Source organism: Danio rerio, chromosome 21 (genome assembly GCF_052040795.2).
Source record: "Danio rerio strain M-AB ecotype USA chromosome 21, GRCz13ab, whole genome shotgun sequence".
NCBI classification, from domain to species: domain Eukaryota; kingdom Metazoa; phylum Chordata; class Actinopteri; order Cypriniformes; family Danionidae; genus Danio; species Danio rerio.
The window spans coordinates 46499050-46520810 of NC_141041.1; the positions used below are offsets into that span (position 1 = coordinate 46499050).

At 39.6% G+C, this 21761-nt stretch overlaps 1 protein-coding gene across 3 annotated transcripts in view; it reads right to left on the reverse strand.

Moving 5' to 3' along the window:
* Window positions 1-7119: 7119 nt before the first annotated feature.
* The window catches only part of nsg2 (neuronal vesicle trafficking associated 2), a 56019-nt gene continuing 41377 nt past the window's right edge, over window positions 7120-21761 (reverse strand). Inside the window, exons 4-5 of one of the 3 annotated variants that reach the window (XR_015519478.1) lie at window positions 20016-20274; window positions 7120-8558 (exon numbers count right to left, since the gene is read on the reverse strand). Coding sequence is in view for 2 of the 3 variants with exons in the window: in XM_087299220.1 (XP_087155346.1) it covers window positions 18406-18597; window positions 20164-20298 (327 nt within the window). In the remaining variant the exon portion in view is untranslated. 3 annotated transcript variants of the gene reach the window in all.

Below are 21761 nucleotides of genomic sequence, written 5' to 3' on the forward strand. Positions count from 1 at the left end.
GCGTACATTACGATGTTTAGTTTCCCAGAATCGGGCTTCCTGGAGCCAGCAACTCTCTTAGGTGGAGTATGCCCATAACTCATTGCCAGTATCTGCCACGGGCCTATCTCCGTTTGAGTGTAGCTTAGGTTATCAGCCACCAGTGTTTCCCAGTCTGGAATTGGAAGTCGAGGTCCCCTCTGCTCGTGCATTTTGTCCAGAGGTGCCATCGCACTTAGAGACGGGCCAGATTATCCCTTCTCCGGGTGGGTGATCGCACCAAGGCTAAAGCCGATTGCCACCGGTCTAAGCCTCCTGTTTACATCGTCGGTAAAAAAGTGTGGCTTTCATCCTGCACCGTTTGTAATAAAGTTGCTCCTAAATTTATTGGTCTGTTTTTTGTCACTAAAATTATTAGTCAGTGGCAGTCCGCCTCAAATTGCCTTCAGCATACAGGAGAGTTTATCCCGTGTTTCATGTTTCCAAATTAAAGCTTGTTTTTCATACGGCAAATTAACTGCCTTCTCTGGTTCTCTCCCACCACGTCTCATAGATGAGGAGACTGTGTATTCGGTTAAGTCCATTCTGGGCTCTAGAAAAGGGGGCGCGGATTTCAGTACTTGGTGGACTAGGAAGGTTACGGTGTAGAGGAGAGAAGTTGGGTATTTGTGAAAGACATATTGGCTCGCTCTCGTATTGATGATTACAATAGTCAGGTAAGATCTCCTGAGAGCGTCAGGAGATGCTTTTAGAAGAAGGGGTACTGTCACAGTACATATTTCCGTGTTCGCCTCTTGTTGTTATGTCTGTTGCATGACTGTTTGTTTACCTTTCCTTGACAGCACGTGTTCCAGTCAGCTGACTAATCAGTGGAGCCACCTGCAATCTATTATCACGACCTATTTAAGGACTCTTTTTCTCTCCCTTTGACAACCTATCTCCCTTGATTATTGTACCAAGCATTCAGCTAATAAACTTTTAATTGCAATTGGATCGTTTAAACCTCCTTCTTGTGACAGAATAAACCAATAGTATCTGGATGCAGCCTTTATGATGCAAGCTGAGATTGCATCACTCAGCGATGCAAGGTTAGACACAATGCAAATGGAGCTGGTGATGTCACTGTGAGGGGTAGGGTTAGGTGAGCGCATTAAAAAGCATTGGATGCAGCTCAAATTGCACTGCACCAGGTCTGCATCCAGACCCCTCTCGAAATAAGCACACTTCTTTTTTTCTGTTAATTTTCTTTATATATATATATATATATATATATATATATATATATATATATATATATATATATATATATATATATATAAACAGTACTGTGCAAAGTTTTAGTCCTACATTAAATCAGTTGTTTGATGATATAATGGATATAGGTCATATAATATGATACCTGTTTTATTACGATTTATACACGCTGAATAAATGTCTCTTTGAAAAGTCAAAATCTTTTGGTTGATGTAGGATTTGTTAGGATAGGAGGTAGGTTATGATAGAGTTTAAATTATTTTGGTTTAATTGTTTAAGACATGTCAAAGACCATGTTGGAGAGAGGCTGTTTGTTTTGGTTTGAGCCACATTTCTACCAGTGTTGTTAGCAATATTGTCTGAATTTGTGGAATTGTGTATGTTGAAAAGTACAGATTGGTTTTAATCTATTACGCTGTTCTTTCTGGAAAGGACTTGAGTGGTAAAGTTTTTAATTTTTAAGCATGATAATGATCCACTAATTGCACTGAAATCCTATTTGAACGAAAAGAGCTAATGAAACATGTAATGGCGCACAGGGTCCAGTTCTGAATGTTATAGGAGATCACCTGGGCAGAAAAAGAAAGATATGACACTTTAAAGCTAAAGAAGAAGAACTGGAAAGTGCTAAAAGAAGCTTGCGTACACAACATATTATTTCAGAAAATGTCAGGACAATAAAACTAAACAGCTCAAGCTGTGCTTGATGACAAGGTAGGCCACATTAAACAGATTTTAGCTTGAAGACTAGTTTTTTGTGTCTTTCTTTGTTGTACACTTTTTTTGTACATATTTGTTTGGATTTAAGAGACTGATTTCTTATATGTTGTGCCAAAGACCAATAAAGCTGACATAGTGCTTAGGATTTTTGCACAGTACTGTATATATTTAAATTTTGCTCATTGATCACCCCATTTCATGCTGAAATATGGCATTATAGTACTTTTGGGTTGTGAATGCCATCTCATGTTGACTTCATTATTTGTGCCTGAAACGCCTGTAGCGTTTGTCAAGTTCTGACTTTGTAAAGTGAAAGATCTCGTGCTACAGTTGAGCGCCAAACTACACTGTTGCCTAAAATGAGGTGACAGATGTCACAATCAGAAATCTGTTGGGACCCTGTTGGGGGGGCTCTGCATCAGCAGGCTCCTGATGAGATGAGTCATCTGTGTAAAAAAAAACTAAACTTGCTGTTGTGGAGCTTTGCTTTCAGGAAGTCTGTGCTGTTTTGTGATTTTGTTTTAACCTTGTTTACTTTATTTAGTCTTGACAGATGACCTGCTACCTTTCTCCTTGTGGCCAGGCAACAGCTTTTGGGTGACAGGAACACAGCGGGACACCATTAAAACACACACACTCACATGCACGCACGTTTCGTGTGGGACTTCCCATAGATTTTATACTGTATCCTCTCAGCCCTCACATTTTGCATTTTTACATTTTCAAAAGATTTATGAGCCTTTTTCCTCATGGGGAACAAAACGTACCCTCACAAGGTCAATAATTACTGGTATTACTATAGTTGTGTGGATTTTGGTCTCCACAATGTGGTGAAAATCCTATGAAAATAATGTTGTTAAGATGGTGTTATATTTAGATTTTCGCCTGAATTTTCCCAACACAAATTTAAAAGCTTCCCAAATCCACATGCAGAGGTGTAAATGCAAAAATTTGGTATCATTTTAAAGAAAACCCTTTGAATTTTCATAAAAACTATTGAAAGTGTTTAAAATAACTGTATATGTTGTCTGTGTTATAATAAACACCTAAAAAAAGAGGCACTTTTTGTATTTTTTTTATTAACTTAAATTTGAAAGTGTATCTTTTAGGTTCTGTGTGGTCTAGCTTGCTGTAATTAATTTAGGTGGACATACACATGTCTGTAATCATAGGAAACAAGAAAAATGTCTCTACCATAATCTATGCAAAAGTTATTGTATTCCAACTGATGAGAGGTGCTGTACAAGCCCAGGGATCGATCATTGTTTTCATATTTCACTTATATCACAAGCGCACAGCATAAGGTAAGAGATGACAGCTGTCTGTGCTATCTGGGGCTGCTTAGTGATCATAAATGTATTGTTTTCACTTCTGCGCCATGGAAACACCGCGATTAATTTAGCAACTGTTTGATATGTGAATATAATTCAGTAAAAAGAATGTTAGAACTGTATGAGCACCAGCAAGAGCTTTCATTTGAGCTATAACTTGTACATGTGTCATATGAAAAATATGAAAATGAACCAATGTAAAATACCTAGCTCGGGTATTCAAAATACTGTGTATTTAAGTGTAAATAACTTTAGTACAGTAGAATAAAAACCAAAGAGATGCATATGTGCATACAATATAAATTCTACACTTTCAAATGAAACCACTTAAGGGGGTCTGGTGCAATGCTAGCCCTTTAAATCTTAAAGCGAAAGTCGATGACGTCACAGTACCGGGTCTGCGGAGTTTAACTGGTTAAGTAAAACTATAGTAACTATAAAACATACCATGGTTTTACTGCAGCATTTAAAGTAAAACCATAGTAACTACAACATGAAGCATATATTTACTATAGCATCAGTGCTTTATCACCAATTACTTCTTTCTAAATTTGTAGTTGAGTTTTTTTGATGTCTGACTCATACTAGTACACATTTTTACACATATTCTCTTTCAAATAATTTACTATATAATCACTTTAGCTTTACTGCAGTACCAATCATGAAATAGTACTATAGCAAAAGCATGTTTTTTAAACCAGGGTTACTACAGTCATGGTGTTATCAGTGTTGGGGAGGTTAACTTGGAAATGTAATAGATTACAGATTACAAATTACCATATTTAGAATATAATAAGTAGTGTACCTTTTCAATTACTTTATAAAAGTAAAGTAACTGATTACATCTGATTACTTTTCTATTACTTTTAAGTTTCTAATAGACATTTTCAACTGAATCACTTTCAACCATTTATATCGAGCAGGTGTGACGTTACAGTAGCTCGGTTTACTCTTAGCATTTCAAAATTTTTCATCACTTAAATTAAGATTAATTTAATTTTAAAGTTCAGCCACCACAAAACCAGACCTTATAGCTATTTACTATTTACTGTTGTTACAAAATCAGAACTTTGCATATTGTATGGTAACACTTTATAATAACTACACACTATAAATCATTTATTAAGCATCAGCAAATAGTGAATTCATTATCTGTTAAGCATTTACTCTACATTAATAAACATTAGTAAGCAGTTTATAACTGCAGCTACAAATGCTCCATTCTTGACTTATAAGCACCTATATAATGTGTTTAATGATTGTATTTTCATACTTAGTTAATGATTTATTTTTCATTACTAAATTAAGTATTGAATTATTTACAAACTGTTTGTATTTAAGAGTAGTTGAAGGTTTTTAGGATCATTCAGAATGAGTTAGTAAATGATTAATAAACTATTGAAATCAACGTTTATATGTCTTATTATTCAGGCATATATTAATGGTTACTATATATGTTAATAAATGCTTTATTAACTCAACGTCATGCAGTTTTGTGACCTAATCTAAAGTGAGGACTACTCATGCTTTATAAATCCCTTTTTTTTTTTTAGATTTAACCCCATTTGTAATCTTTAACATTCAACTGTAATTTAATTACACATTTTTTAGTAACTGTAATGAATTACTGTTACATTTATTTTGTAATTAAATTACGTAACACTGTTACTGTCAGGGTTCTGCCACTCTGATCTTTTAAATTCTTGTTTTGGTGGCAGAGCTCGGACACTATCCAGGTCTGGTCCTGTTTCTGTCTCTGTGTGCGCACGCGCCAACGTGGGTGTACGCAGAGTGTGCGCGCTCCTGCTTGACGCGGCCGCGCGCGCGCTCTGCGTCCCTCAGACGCGTGCGCTCTTGTACTCGTGTTTGTGTTTTCGTCTGTCAGCAGCGTGGTGTTTCATTCCCAGCGTCTCAGTCTTGTTGGTTTCGGTTTTGGTCGGCGCTGGGATGAAGCATGCACGCTGCGTGTGTGAGCGCACGGTGAGTGTTTTCATTCATCGTGTGCTCGTGTCTTGCGTCTTTTGTCAAAGCACGTGGCTCGGTGTTTACATTGTGGTCACGTGCTTTTGTCGTGTGCTTCAGTGTTGTGCTCGTCTTGTCATGAACATGCGGTTGATGAGTTCTCTCATTGGCCGCATGTTCTTGTCCTGTGTCATGTGAGCGCATGGCTTGTGTTGTCTCTCTGTGTCATGCGCTCTCCCGTCTATTGTCTAGTCCCACCCTCCTTGTTAACCCATTATTAGTTAATTATGTTCATCTGTTTTTTTGTTAATTTCCTACAGTTTATAAACCCCTTATGTCTGCTGTCCTGTGCGAGTTCGTCATCATATGTTGTCGATGTTTACCTGTCCTGCTGTGTCCAGTCCTGCCTTGTCCTGCCTGCCCAGTCAAGTTTGTTTGTTTGATTTATTGTTTGCTGTAGTAGTGTTTTCCCCCTCGGGGTTGTTTATTTTTGCCTTTTATTTTATTTTATTAATAATAAATCCTACTTCACTCTGCGCTTGGGTCCTCGCTCCTTTTTCCCTTTACCGGAACGTGACAGTTACATGTAACTATTACTCCTCAACACTGGGTGTTATCATAGGGTTACCACAAAATTACAATATTAAAACCATGATTTCAAAAACATTTTTTTAAACAACAGTAGGAACCAATGGTTACTACAGTCATATTTACTATAGCAATGTTTGTAAGGGCACACACACACATTTTGTAACCTTGTGAGAGAGCCAATCCATTTTTTAATCCATAGCTTCTGCGGGCATAATATGACAAATTCATCTTCTTATGCAAATGAAAGTGACATTTATCATGACATGCATACTTGTAAAGCTCAGTCCGACTAGAAGACTCAATAAGTCCAACCGGATCTGTCACAGTGCTTAAGTACGGATGAGAACCAGTAGGGCAGCATTATTACCATTTCTCGGCACTACAGATTACAAGCACCATTATGAAATTGCCTGTGAAAACGGTCATGAAAGACATATCTCTGTCCTATGCTGTTAGATTTTGTTTCTTTATCCTACAAAAAAAGAGTGATTTACACTGAGGTACTTTTTTGGTTTTGTCACTTAGTGTTAATTAATGAACTTACAAGTACCGATGTGTTGTTTTTCCACTTTGCTTTTGCGTCACAAGTGCATTGCCACAGGTTGTGGTGAGACATGAAAGCTCTGTGCTTCAGCTGCCTCCATAGCAACAGTGAAACATCACAATTTGCTAAACCTTAATTTAAGCGGACTGGCTTCTCCAGGCACTTTCAGGCTCTTGTGTTTTCTCCTCGCTGTGTTCTGCTGAAAACTGGCTAACAGCGGTAGTTTGTATATCGTTATGGCTTTGCATTTCTTGGTAGTTATGTTAAGTCATTCATTTATGCTTGTTGTTTTGTCCACCCTAAACTGGTCACCAGTGGTGTAGTCCTTGCTATACGCACGTATACTCAGTATGCTTACTTTTTTCTACGAGCTGTTTGGGTATTACCACTTCTGAGGATCAATAATTGAGTATACCCTCGGTGTACTCACATGTTTTTCTGATTAAAATTCCCTAATTTACGTGTATTTGCGTCCACTTTAACTGCATACCAAACGGGTTTTTTAACTCACAACTTAATTTGTTAAGATGTGTCCATTTCTTACAATTCTTACTTAAAAATATACATTTACATTTACATTTAGTCATTTAGCAGACGCTTTTATCCAAAGCGACTTACAAATGAGGACAAGGAAGCAATTTACACAACCAAGAGCAACAATGAATAAGTGCTATAAGCAAGTTTCAGGTCTGTAAAGTCTAAGAAGGGAAGTATTAGTATTTTTTTTTTTTTTTTTTTGTACAGTTAGTGTGATATTCAGAGAGGCAATTACAGATTAGGAAGTGTAGTGGAGATTAAATAGTTGAGTTTTTAGTCGTTTCTTGAAAGTAGCGAGTGACTCTGCTGTTCTGATGCAGTTAGGGAGTTCATTCCACCAACTGGGCAGATTGAGCGTGAGCGTGAGCGTTCGCGAAAGTGATTTCTTCCCTCTTTGGGATGAAACCACGAGGCGACGTTCATTCACAGAACGCAAGTTTCTGGAGGGCACATAGATCTGCAGAAGCGAGCGCAGATAAGGAGCAAGGCCAGAAGTCACTTTGTAGGCAAACATCAGAGCTTTGAATTTGATGCGAGCAGCAACTGGCAGCCAGTGCAAACGGACTAGCAGCGGAGTGACATGTGCTCGTTTAGGTTCATTGAAGACCACTCGTGCTGCTGCATTCTGGAGCAGTTGAAGAGGCTTGATAGAGTTAGCTGGAACTGATATATGACACAATTTTCTTAGTTTACCCCAAAATGATCTGATCCACCCTAAAATGAAAATCGTAAAATCGCCCCTGTAAAACAGTGCATTTTATGTTCTAAATAATGCTGTTCAAACGATAGATCTGCGACAGAGAAATTACGGGTTTTGGGTCACGACATCGTTGTTTTCCCAAACAATGCATCGTACTATAGTTCAGCCGTGAGTTACGTTGTTGTTTGGGAAACACACCCCTAAACGTCTTCAATATTTCTCTAAAAACTGCTTGGGGGATTGTGAGTAAACTTCAAAAGTCATCTCTTTATTTAAATACTCTTTTATTATTAATACCTTTTGTAATTTATGTGTTTATTTAATAAAAAGTTGATCTATGATTTCTTTCTTCAAAATGTATATTTGAGACTGCTAAATATTCAGTTTTACTACACGAGTAATTCTTGATTTTTTTCAAATGCTTCCAGGTCGACATTTATTTATATATTTTTATTTGTGAGTTTTGATGTAATATGGTCATGTTGTGTGTATTTTGTTTTCTCTGACTGTTCTACTGAGGTTAGGCTAATGTTCTGTTACCATAGATGATTATCTAATTGAGTTGCTTATTATATTGTTTCCCTGTTTATATAATCCTGTATTCACATGCTATCGGAAATTCCCAATTTCCTACTTCCCACTAACACAGTCATAATTACAAGATCACATTCCAACTCCTTGATTTCAGAAAGCATAGGAGCCACATGGGTTATTCTAGCTTAGTTTTACACCCAAACATATTTTCAGATATTTACTTTTAAAACATTTAGCATCCCATTTATCACTGTTTTCACAAAGTTGTGCTTTTGTAGTTTGCATAGAGATGACAAGAGAATCATAATCAAATACTTGCACTTTGAAACCCATCTTTAAAGCTTGAGACTCACACAAAAGCTCTTGTAAGCGCATATGATTTATAATTTTTTGTGTGTGTTTTTAGCTGTGTAATGTAGATGTATCCTAAATAAGGTCAATTGTGTTCTACAGTATTCTAATGGAGATTTCAAATGCTGTGCTAATGTTTAGCCAAGGCTTTTTTTCCATCTGTGGTTGACTTGAAACTATAACCTCACTCTTCTTGTCCTTGAGAGGCTTTTTGAATGTGCCTGCTTCCTTCCACCTTTTCGGTAATTCTTGGCTCCTTATTTTGTCTTTAGGGACTCCAGCAGGACACAGTCATGGCTTGTGTGTAATTTTGGCTTGCCCTACTTTTCCAGGGATGTTTAATTGCTTGTCTGTCCGCCTTCCTCCCCATAGGCATTGTGTTCACCGGTAGTATTTGGGCCCACCGTTAAAGTCTCATCCATTCGTTATTCAAAATAAGAAGAAAGCTTATTAATATTGTGATTCTTTTTTAAGAATGTGTTTGTATAAGGGTTTTTATTCTGAATATTATTGTAAAAGAAGTCTGTATTTTGAAAAGGGGGACAGTGGAACAAATGTAAAATATTTTAAGGTTTGGTTGTTTGATAGTGATTAAGAAAATACTGCATTTACAGTGCATCCAGAAAGTATTCATAGCGCTTTACTTTTTCCACATGTTTTTATGTTACATTCATTCATTTATTTCCTCCAAATTCTACATACAATACCTCATAATGAGTTTTTGAAATTGTTGTAAATTTATTCAAAATAAAAAAACCTGAAAAATCACATGTACCTCAGTATTCACAGCTTTTGTTCAATACTTTGTTGATGCACCTTTGGCAGCAATTACAGCCTCAAGTCTTTTTGAATATGATGCCACAAGCTTGGCACACCTGTCTTTGGGAATTTTTGCCCATTCCTCTATCAGGTTGGATGGGAAGTGACGGTGTACAGCCATTTTCAGATCTCTCCAAAGATGTTCAATAGGATTTAGGTCTGGGCTCTGGCCGGGTTACTCAAGGACATTAACAAAGCTGTTGTTAAGCCACTTCATTGATATTTTTGTCCTGCTGGAAGAGGAACCGCCGCCCCAGTCTGAGGTCAAGAGCACTCTGAAGCAGGCTTTTATTCAGGATGTCTCTGTACATTGCTGCATTCATCTTTCCCTCTATCCTGACTAGTCTTCCAGTTCCTGCTGCTGAAATACATCCCCATAACATGATGCTGCCACCACCATGCTTCACTGTAGGGATGGTATTAGCCCGGTGATGAGTGGTGCCTGGTTTTCTCCAAATGTAACGCCTGGCATTCACTCCAAGAGTTCAAATTTAGTCTCATCATCCCAGAGACTTGTCAAAAAATAATTAGAGATATCTCTAAATATATTTATGGAGTCAGAACAAAGATTTAAATGCTAAAAAGGCTTGCCATAGAGAGCGCTTCTGAACAGCGCAGCAGCGATGACGTAAGCGTGCCGAGGCCCGATATGGTGTGAGCGCGGGCCGTCGGGGGAGACGGGAGGGGGGACAAGCGTGCTTTGGCCCGGTTCGAGGCAACTGTACCTAGTGTGAGTACGGCCTTAGTTTCTTATGGTCTGAGAGTCCTTCAGATGCCTTTTGGCAAATTCCAAGCAGGGAGTGGCTTCTGTCTGACCACTCTACCATACAGACCTGATTGGTGAAATGCTGAACAGATGGTTGTCTATCTGTAAGGTTCTCCTCTCTCCACAGAATAACACTAGAGCTCAGACAGAGTGACCATTGTGTTATTGATCACCTGAAGGCCCTTCTTAGCCTTAGCTTAGATGGCCGGCCAGCTCTAGGAAGAGCCCTGGTGGTTCCGAACATCTTCCACTTATAGATGATGGAGGCCGCTGTGCTCATTGGAACTTTCAGAGCAGCAGAAACTTTTCTGTTACCTTCCCCAGCCTTGTGCCTCAAGACAATCCTGTCTCTGAGGTCTACAGACCATTCCTTTGTTCTTCATGTACCCCCCATGCTGGTTTCACTAACACGACTTCCGGGAGCAACCTAGCTTTCCCATGTGTCCTCCCATCCAGGTACTGACCGGGAACAGCCCTGCTTAGCTTCAGTGGACAATCGTGTGAGAGCTGCAGAGAGCTAGCTGCTGGATAGTTCACCCAAAAAGAAAGTTAATCACTGTTTATTCCCCCTCAAGTGATTTCAAACCTTTATTAGCATATTCACAAACAAGACATTTTGAAGAAAACTAAAAACCTGTGACCAGTGACTTCCACAGTGAGAAAAGCAAGCACTATACATGCCAATGGTTACTGATTTCCAACATTTTCAACATATGCTTTATGTTCAACAGAAGAAAGAAAGTCAAACAGGCTTGGCACAAGTAAAGGGTGAGCAGATTATTATATAATGTTCAGTTTTTGTGTGAACTACCCCTTTAATTCTTTAAGGGCCATGACACCCCCCACTTTCGGTTAAAGTCTACTTCAGAATTTTTTCAAAAGATGCATGATCAATGGTCGTGGAGCTCAGCGAGCATCGGGCAGGAGTGGGCGTGGCCAGCAGGGGAGAAGGTGAGCGAACAACTGTTGTAGTCAGTTAGCTCACAAAATGAGACAAACCGTGAGGAGACGCATGAGTTTATAGTTTACAAAGTTAAAATGCAAAGAAATGAACAGTGCTTTAGTGCCCTGCTACATTTGTTATTCGTAATTTCATATACACATAACCACAATTTATATCATTATAAAGATAAGTGTGTTCATGTAAACACTATAAATGAGGACTTCTCCCTCAATCCCCGTATCCAACAGACTCAGTGCAGCAGGTCTCCTGACCTGTCTATTTTAACCATTAGCCCTGCTGGTAATCTGGAGGATTTAGGCAAACACAGCAGCACAGTGATGTGTCTGAATGTGAATGAACTCCTGATAAAAGACAGCGTCCGCCATTCTCTAATTCTCGTGCTGCTCTCCCGACAAAAATGCTAGCAGCACGCACACAGCTTTGCTGTATGATCGGCCCTGCCAAGATCGCGGGGGAAAACATGCAACAAACCCCGTGGATTATGGAAACAAACGCATATGAGCCTTCATGAACGGCTAAATACTGTGCCGTGGTTTCCGTGTCTCTCAGCTCGGGCTTGACTCTGGCAGGTCTCATGAATAATTAAGCAGCCGGCTCTTCTCATAGGATAAGAAAACTCCGCTATGAATAATAATGAGAAACCGACGCGTCATCATTGCACTTGCAGTTCTGCGCTACGTCGCCGATTTTGATCCCGCCCCAAAAATTATTTTAAACCCGGAAGCTGAAATTAGCTGACAAAAGCTCAAAATTATCCAGTTTTCCCCACAATTAAAGCTGACAGGTGCTAACATTGTCTTAACTGATGCTCAACACACACAAATCTGTTAATATTTAAAAAAAAGTTCTCCGGGGTGTCCTGAACCTTTAAGGTGGCACAGGATAAAGCTAAAAACTTGCTTTATAAAAGTACGACTTGCATGTAAATGAACATAAAACTTAAGTAATATGTTCTTACTTTGCAATACAAACCTTAACACTCAATGGTGTGAAAGTGTTCAAAATATCTGCCATTAAACTGAAGTGGTATAACTGAGTTCCAGGTATTAGCATGTCAGCTTTAACAAACTCACACAGCAAGATTGAAATCAAGATCTGCTAGAAAGAAGACAACCTATAAGAAATCTCTCAGGGATCATTTTTACATTAGCAGGCCTTTTGACAGTGTGGAGAATAAATGCTGTGACATGTTATAAATTGCACCTGACGCAGTTCAAAAGCAATCATGAAATTGAGCTTGATAGCTGAAAGCCTCATTCAAATGATGCAGTAACAATTGAAAACGTTTTTTTTCTGATGCATTTTTGAATGTTTTGCATATAAATGACAACACTGTCGAAATCCCTGATTACACAGATCTGTCTTGTAGTACACCAGAATTAATACACAATGCTATAGGCTGAATAAGAACATGCATACACTGTAAAAATAATTAACAGTGTGTTTTGTGATTCACTAGTGTTTTCCTCTTTTTATGGGTTTAAATTGCATTTTGGGATTTTGATCTCTGCTCTGTCCACTTTGGATGTTGAAAACTGAACTCCAACAGTGAATTTTATTGACATTTTGCTATTTTTAAATAATATAATAAGAAACAATATAGAGAGAAATAAGCCTATAAAATAACAGAAAATGTCAACCCAGGCTCATTCTGAAAACGTAGTCCCGTGGACGTTTCTGGAGACCGCGAAATACGTCCCGGGAGGCACATATTTGTGCAGTTTTTGTTTTCGCATCTCAAACTTCTCTGGCAAGAGAAGGCTCATCTCAAACCTACCGAGAGCATCTAAGTTACCAAGAAACGCGGAGGGGTTCTCTCATTCGCAAACATTCCGTTAAAAATGCACGCTTCCAGCAGTTCCACGAATCAAATATCTTGTTTGTCACGAGGGGCATGAATGAAATGTTCCTGAGTGAAAGTGCCAAACAACAGGTAAAGTCCACCATTTGATAATTTGGCAAATAATTTGACTACTGATGTCCATATAAACACAGTCACTGTTTTTCTCCCCTGCGTCTGTTTGTTTGTTTTGTCTCTGTGAAAATCAGCGCGTGCTCCCATTTTTATGCACCTTCCCTCTTTACCTTCTCCAACACTCCCCCCTTAAACAGAGTTGGACACACCCACTTTCGTGACTTATTCCAAACTAGAGGTGTGAAAACACCCTGCTGAAACAGGGGGGTTTCGTGGCCCTTTAACAAAAGGTGCGTTCGACATGAAGCACAGCTGCAGTCGGTGATCAACGAGATTAGCTGAGCGCAGGTGGGGGCGGAGTTGAAAACAGAGCCGTCAAGCCGGACAGCTGGACACTTCGGTACTCAAAGTTGCTGCTGTCATGATGACCGATCACACTGCTTCATCATAATTTTTTATTTATAACAACAAAACATTTTCAAATAAAACAGAATACAGTCTCTTCAAACTATAGTTGTACAATTTTAAACAATAAGGGAGAATTATGATTAAAATATATAACAAATGCTTTCGGAATTTGTCCAATAATAAACCCGAAACACACGTGTTTGTTGTCATGTGAGGAACTCGGCCAATCGTGTAATATCGGTGTCGTCATCAGAGCTCCTGCAGCCGCTCTTCAGATGCTGCACGGTCTGAGTCTGCCGCCTGATCTCGGAGCACTGTCGCGGTACTTTGATGCCACATGTGACAGTCACGTGGCTTCGGCACAGCATCAATCCGGACAAGATTTCTAACCAGCATGCACTGTTGTAAGACAGATTTCGATCGATCTGCGCAGCGCTGCATGAAGTCGAACGCACCTAAAGTTACTGCATTGTTCATACTTGCTCATGGTTTTGGATTTAGGCTTGCAAATAAAAATGTACTCGTGGTTTATTTGTATATAGTAGTGCTTGTTATAAACAATGTATCTTCATTATTTTGTTAAAATTAATTTGCCCTCAGAATATCTAATACAATTTCATAACCTTCTTGCTCCCCTTGAAATGACTTTTCATCACTTCTGGTCACATGGAATGCATTTGGGGCGGGGCTATCAGTGCGTGTCTCGTTGCTGGCCTGCCTTCATCCATTCATCAATATCCCTCCATTTTGTTAGCTACATCCATCTTCCAACAATTCAATTCCCAACAGACAAAAATCATGCGGTTCTATACTTCCTAAACTTGTTTAATGCCGACTTTAAAAAAATACATCCATTTTCTGCTCCATGAAAATATTTGTTATTTTGATACGACTTCGCCCAATGCTCAGTACTTATATAAAAAGTGTTTAAATGGTCCTCATTTTCCTCAAGTATGTGTAGTTCATTGATTATAGAGCAGTTGTCCATGGCGGTTGATTTCAGTAGGTATCTTGACATTCAGTCTTCTCAGCAGGAGAGAATGGGAGATGGAGGAGAGCGATGAACAGACGAGACCAACAGGCCTGCTAATTATCCAAGCAGAAAAAAACCAGCTGTCAGTCTAATGCGCGACTGCTGTGCTTCACTCAAATGAGACTCCAGCCCACCCAGGAGACACAAAACGGTGGGCTCTTGAGTCAGCAGAATGACTTCTGGCAGATTTGTCAAGTCATTCGGCATGATTTTAAGCAGATAAGTGAGGTATTTCTGAAATAGTTTATGGGGTTGCCATTATATTTAATGAATTACGCAGTTACCAGATATGACAGACTGTATTACAGTCCTACTAGGCAACTCAAAAATAACTAATTTTGCATTCTATAACGTTAAAATTTAAAAATAAAAAGTTCCTGAATTCCTAGTTAAACTTTACAATAAGTTATAGTTACAATAGGTAATGTTATGAATAATGAGTGTTATTCAAATGAGTGTTATTCAAATCTTATACAATACTTCTACAAACCCAAATAAGAAAATGTTGGGACAGAATAAAAAAAGGGAAATAAAAACGGAAAGCGATTTCTAAATGTACTTTGACGTATTTCATTGCAGACAATACAACAAACATTATATAATTTTAGTTCTTGCAACACATTTCCAAAAAAAGCTGGAACAGTAAAACATTTACCACTTCGTCATGTTGCCATTCCTTTTCACAACACTTAAAAGACATTTAGGGACTGAAGACACCAAGTGTTTCAGGTGTAATTTTGTCCCATTCTTCCTGCAAACAAGCCTTAAGATGTGAAACCATACGGGGTATTCATTGTCCAATTTTGTGCTTCAAAATGTGCCACACATTCTCAATTGGAGACAAGTCGGGACAGCAGACAGGCAAGTTAAAATTACTTGTCTCATCTTCCTTTGCAGCCAGGACTTTGTAATGTGGTTTTGCATTGCCTTATTGAAATATGCATTGGTATCCCTGGAAAAGAAGGGATATTGTGCTCCAAAATCTCTATGTACTTTTCAGCATTAATATTGACATCTCAGAAGTGCAAGTTACCATTGCCAAGGGCACTGACACAAGCCTACACCATGACAGACCCTGGCTTTAGTCTTGTAGCTGGAAACAGTCTGGATGATCCTTTTCTTCTTTAGTCCGGAGCACATGTCATCCATTCCTTCCCAAAAATACCTTAAAAACACCTGATTCGTCTGATCACAACAAAAGTTTCCACTGTGTGATGGTGCATCCAAGATGCCTCCGAGCATAAAGAAGTTGACATGCTTTTGGACATTGTTAACATAGGGTTTTTTGGCACAGTACAGTTTTAACTGGCATTTGTGAATGTAACTACGTATTGTAGTTGACAAACGTTTGCCAAAGGAGTTCTGAGCCCATGTGGTGATATTACATATGGATCAATGACGATTCCTGATGCAGTGCCGCCTGAGGGATCGGAGATCACTGTAGTTCAGCTTAGGCTTTCTCCCTTGTCCTTTACACACTGAAATTCCTCCAGATTCCTTGAACCTTTTAATGATGTTATGCACTATGTTGAAGGTGAAATATCCAAATCTCTTCCTATCTTTCTTTGAGGAACATTGTTTTTAAACATTTCAATAATTTTCTCAGGTATTTTCTTGGCAAACTAGTGATCATCGGCCCGTATTTGCTCCTAAAGGACTTGACCTTTCATCCTCACTATGGACTGAGTTTGTGTATTATTTTAATTAGCTTATTCCAGTGGTGTCCAAACTTGGTCCTAAAAGGTCCAAGCTGTCCCGACTTGTCTCCAATTGAGAATGTGTGGCACATTTTGAAGCACAAAATTGGACAATGAATAGCCCGTACTGCTTCACACCTTAAGGCTTGTTTGCAGGAAGAATGGGACAAAATTACATCTGAAATACTTCATCACTTGGTGTCTTCAGTCCCTAAACGTCTTTTAAGTGTTGTGAAAAGGAATTGCAACATGACTTAAGCCTGATTTATACTTCTGCGTCAGGTGACCGGCGTAACCCACGGCGCAGGCAACGCGCGTGGCTGTGCATTTATACTTCTGCGCGCTGTCTCTGCCGGTCTGCATTAACACTTCCGAAACGCTAGTTGGCAGTGAGGTGTAAATGTTCCTCTGTGTCGAGTTTCTTCGCTACTTTTTTGCATTTCCTGAACACTTCCGGGATGTACAAGTGGCTCAAACTCGCTCATTTTGAGGCAGGAACCGGCGGACGTGCAACAACTTTAACTATGAGGTAAACACAAAACAAAACTTTCCATCCAGAGCTCCTTCACGGGACTCCACACTTGTAAACAATCGCTCGCGCGGCGTCGCGCCATTCGCGCGCCTCTCGGTCCCGCCCAGACTCGTCAGCGCTACCAAGCCGACCAATCACAGAGCTTATGCTACGCGTCGTTGCGACGTGTAGTTACATTTTTTGAGAGGTGCACGTCAGTGACGGCGATGGCCACGGCGAAGGGCTATGCGTCAGCGCCGTAGCATACGCCGGTGTTTGACGCAGAAGTATAAATCAGGCTTTAGTGGTAAATGTTTTACTGTTTTACTCTAAAGGACTAGACCTTTCATCCTCACTATGGTCTGAGTTTGTGTATTATTTTAATTAGCTTATTCCAGTGGTGTTCAAACTTGGTCCTGGAAGGCTGGTGTCCTGCATATTTTAGTTCCAACCCCAACACACCTGAACCAGCTAATCAAGCTCTTTCCATGTATACTAGACTTCCACACAGGTGTGTTGGAGGAAGTTGGAGCTAACCTATGCAGGACACCGGCCCTCCAGGACTGAGTTTGGACACCCCTGGTTTATTCAAACACACACATTTGGTGACTTACCCATAGATGTAATGATTTTTTGACTTTGCATGCTTTATATTTTCTACCCTTCCCGCTAACCCTCAAAGAAAACATTCTCCAGTTTTACATTTTCAAATCACATCATTCTGGATGAAAAACATGTGGTCCCCACAGTTAAGTGAATACCAGCAACACACACAAACAAGTACGCAAACAAACACACACAGCTTGTGCAAACACCCAACCAAATAACCAAAAAGAAGAACCAAATAACACAACAGTTGAACACCTTGTATATTTTTATTATTTTCAACCTAAAGAATACACAATTTGAAAATACTCAAGGCTTTGCTACATCTCAACTAACAACACCACAAGATTCCAAAGTTCCATTTTCTGACAACAAATATAAAAATGGAAAAAACAGCAGACCTGTGACCAAACAGAGCAGGAAAAAAAAATCAAGCTTTGGCAGGAATTCGGATGAAACATTTCACCAGATCATCTCAAAAGAGTCCAAGGTTTGGGCCCTGGTTAAATGCAAGCGTAAACACCAGCTAAAGCGAGTCGCGAAGCTCTAAACACCTCCATCCATTGAGAAACAGTGTGAATGTAACAACGTGTCTAGACGGAGAAACACACCATGTAAGGTAATTGAGTTATTTACATTGAGGTTCAAAGTAGGAACCATACCATTCTGTACATGTAGAATATGTTCTTTTGCCACTTTAGTGCTGGCCTATAACCTTATTTTTCTCAGTATGTTGTAATAGGTCGTACATAAAAATGAGGTTAACAGGTAGGGTTTCTGTTTTCATATTCTAATAAGAGAGCATCTATATTTTCTTCTGTTTTAGAAATAAATGCACAAAACTTCCAGTGTTTTATCATGCCTGATCGCTGTAACCTAACTACTAAGGGGCTTATGGGGTATTTCTGAATCCATTATGGGTCATTGACACTCACAGACATCGATTGTGGGGGAAACCGCTGGACAAGATTGCAGAGTCATGCCTTTGTACAAACAATAGCTGAATAATAAATACGAAATCAAATGTACAACGAAAATAAATAGTAATGGATAACAGAAAGGACTAAGAATAAAACTACACAGCTAAAAACGTAAACGTCAGACTCAAAGAAACGAATGAAATGTTGGGGAATTGGGGGACTGAGTTGGACGTGATGAAAACCCTTTAGAAAGCGGCAGATTCTCATTGGCTGTCTGTGTTGGGGGGCTTGACGTCATGTTGGGCGCTTCCAGCCGGGAGCCATGGGGAAAGCGAGCGCGAGGTGGTCTGCTTGGCCATGCTGTAGTGGCTGATGACGGTGTAAAAGCGCCCACGGCTGTTGCCGTCCTGGGCAGTGTAATAGGCCTCCAGCGAGGCAGGGATGCAGCGTTTGTGCTGTTGGGAAAGGTGGAGATTACAAATCGATGTCAGTTTTCATTCTAAAGCCAACATGTCCTCCTTATGTGACACATAATGATTGTTCTGTACTGTCTTGTGTTAAAACTACTTGTATAGCATGTCTTAGGTTATGTGTATAGTTAACTATTCAGAGTATGTATTGATAGATTACTCCTCCAGTATGCTAGTTATGGATAGGTTTAAAATAGCCCTTTCTGTCCAGTATCTTTGTCATGATGACAGTAAATAATATTTGACTAGATATTTTTCAACACACTTCTATACAGCTTAATTAGGAATGTTAGGGTAATTAGGCAAGTATAACGATGGTTTCTTCAGTAGACAGTCGAAAAAAAAGGGGCTAATAATTTTTACCTTAAAATTACTTTTAAAAAATGTAAAACTGCTTTTATTCTAGCCGAAATAAAACAAATAAGAAGAAAAAATATTATCAGACATACTGTGAAAATTTCCTTGCTCTGTTAAACATCATTTGGGAAACATGTAAAAAAGAAAAAATAAATCAAAGGGGGGCTAATAATTCTGACTTCAACTGTACATGTGTCAAGTATACTTTTATTATTGGTTTATTTTTGTGACATGCACCAAAACAAGTTCAAATTAACATATTGTAGCAATGTTGTCCAGCAGTCAGATCTTGTATGAAACTTATCCTGTTTAAACTAGATTCAAAAGTGTTTTTTCTGCAAAGGTAGTAGTTAAAAACAAACACCACTAGTAGATATGAGAGGAGAGGATTTATGTGGTGTTCTGGCAGAGCAGAAGTGTGTATGTACTGGTTTTGGTGGTTTACAAGGACAGTTTTTAATATAATGACATGCATATGGCATAGCTTTGCTCTTGTTACGGTGGTTTATGACTAACTGTAATTTAATCATTCATTTTACTTCAGCTTAGTCCTTTATTAATCAGGGGTCGCCACAGCGGAATAAACCGCCAACTCTTCCAACATATGTTTTACACAGCGGATGCCCTTCCAGCTGCAACCCAGTACTGGGAAACACCCATACACACTTATTCATTATGGCCAATTTTGTTTATCCAATTCTGAAAGATATTGTGAAGATATTAGGGAAACCAGAGCACCGGGAAACTCACGCGAACACGGGGAACTAGCAAACTCCAGATAAATGCCAACAGGCCCAGCAGGGACTCAATCCAGCAACCTTCTTCTTTTGAGGCGACAATGCTAACCACTGAGCCACCATGCCGCCTTTAACTGTAATTCAAAACACTTCAAAATCATGCTTAATGGTGTCTTTTGACATTAAAATTTTGCCTGATTTAGGTAGGAATGGTGCAGGGCCATATAATAAGTGTTTATTTCTGTACAAAATACATTACGCCAATGGAAAGTCCCTGTAAACCACCAAAGTTCCTAAGTGTGTGCGTACAACTATGGCATTGAGTTGTTCAACAAGTACAGTAGCTTTCTAACTGGCAACATGATCTTTCTAAATGTCAGTAATTATGATTTATGTAACATTTATTGTGCTCAAAACAAAAAAAAAAACATTGTGAGTATTGTGATCTTCCACTTACCTTGTACACAAAGCCGTCAGGGCAGGTGTGGTCATAGGTGAAGGCTTTGTACACCACCAGGAACACTATGCAGGCCAGGAAGGCTAAGGCCAGAACAATAAGGATGGTGACCTGTATGTGGAAAAAGAAAAACATTTTAGGATCAAATAATGTGAAGTATTGTTTTACCCATACTCGAAGTTGGTCCTCACCATCTGACCCATCCAAGCGCCCACACACACACAGACACGTTATAAGAGAGAAATGAGTTCACACACACATACAAAAACAAACACTGTAAGAATAGACCTGAAGCAGTGGGCAGCCATTTCCTCCAGCACCTGGGGAACCATGGGGTTTATCCACCTGACTTTTAGTTTCGAAAAATTGAACAGTCTTATCTTAATAGACTACCTTCTTTAGTTTTGAAAACAGGAAGTTTTATCGGTGGCTAAAAAAACACTGGTGATTATAGGTTATTAAGCGTGACTTGTTTAAGGGCTTCTGACTTAGCCTCTGACTCCTTAATCACTAGATCTCAACTGCCCCTACAACCGTTAGGCCACAACAAAGAGTGAATGACATCGATAGCCAGGGCTTAAATATTGCTGTGGTTGTCCAAGGATGAATGCCTGTAGACTTACCTTGGACATTCATTTATTCATTCATTCATTTTCCTTCAGCTTAGTCCATTATTTATTAGGGGTCACCACAGTGGAATGAACCATCAACTATTCAGGCATAAGTTTAATGCTGTGTTCACACCAGACGCGGAACGCGCAGATAAATCGCGCTATTCACGCGTAAATAGCTGCGTGAACATTTGAGGTTACTCGCTTCATTCGCGCGTCAAATTCACTTCAGAACAGACGCGGATTCCCGTGAGGGGCAGGGCTTCTGTCTGCCCGGTGACTCTAGCTTCGTAGCTAAATAGCTAACATGGATTTTATGAAGAAAATAACAGTGTTTATGTGCTTTATGAAGGCTGAAAAACAGTGTTGACACGTTTAGGGTCGTGTCTGAGTCCACTACATGCTTTCAGAGGTGAATCCAGCTCTGTGAGCTCATAAACTCCTCCAGAAACTGAGCCTGGATGACGGAGGCTTTCAGCGGTGCTTCTGACTGAGCCAAGCCCAGTTTGATGACTTGTTGTCGGACTCTGTGTTGGCTGGAAGATTTCCCCCGGGACACCATTAACAGGTTCTACGTCACAATCACGGCCCCACAAGAGCAAGCTCCTGATTGGTTAACGTGAAGTAACGTGAAGTTCAGGTTTTCGAACTCGAGCGATTCGCGCATTAAGCGCGTCAAACGGGCAAAATGCTCTATTTGCGCCGCGCCATTCGTGCAATTCGCATTATTAGCGAATCACACCGCAGGATGTCTATTCACGCGTTTGCATTGACTTAACATGTAAATCACTCGAACTTGACGCGCGTTCCACGTCTGGTGTGAACGCAGCATTAGGCAACGGATGCCCTTCCAGCCACAGCCCAGTACTGGGAAACACCCATACAGTCTCACATTCACAAACACACACTCATACACTATGGTCAAATTAGTTTGTTCAAATCACCTACAGCACATGTCTTTGGACTGTGAGGCACCCGGAGCACCCG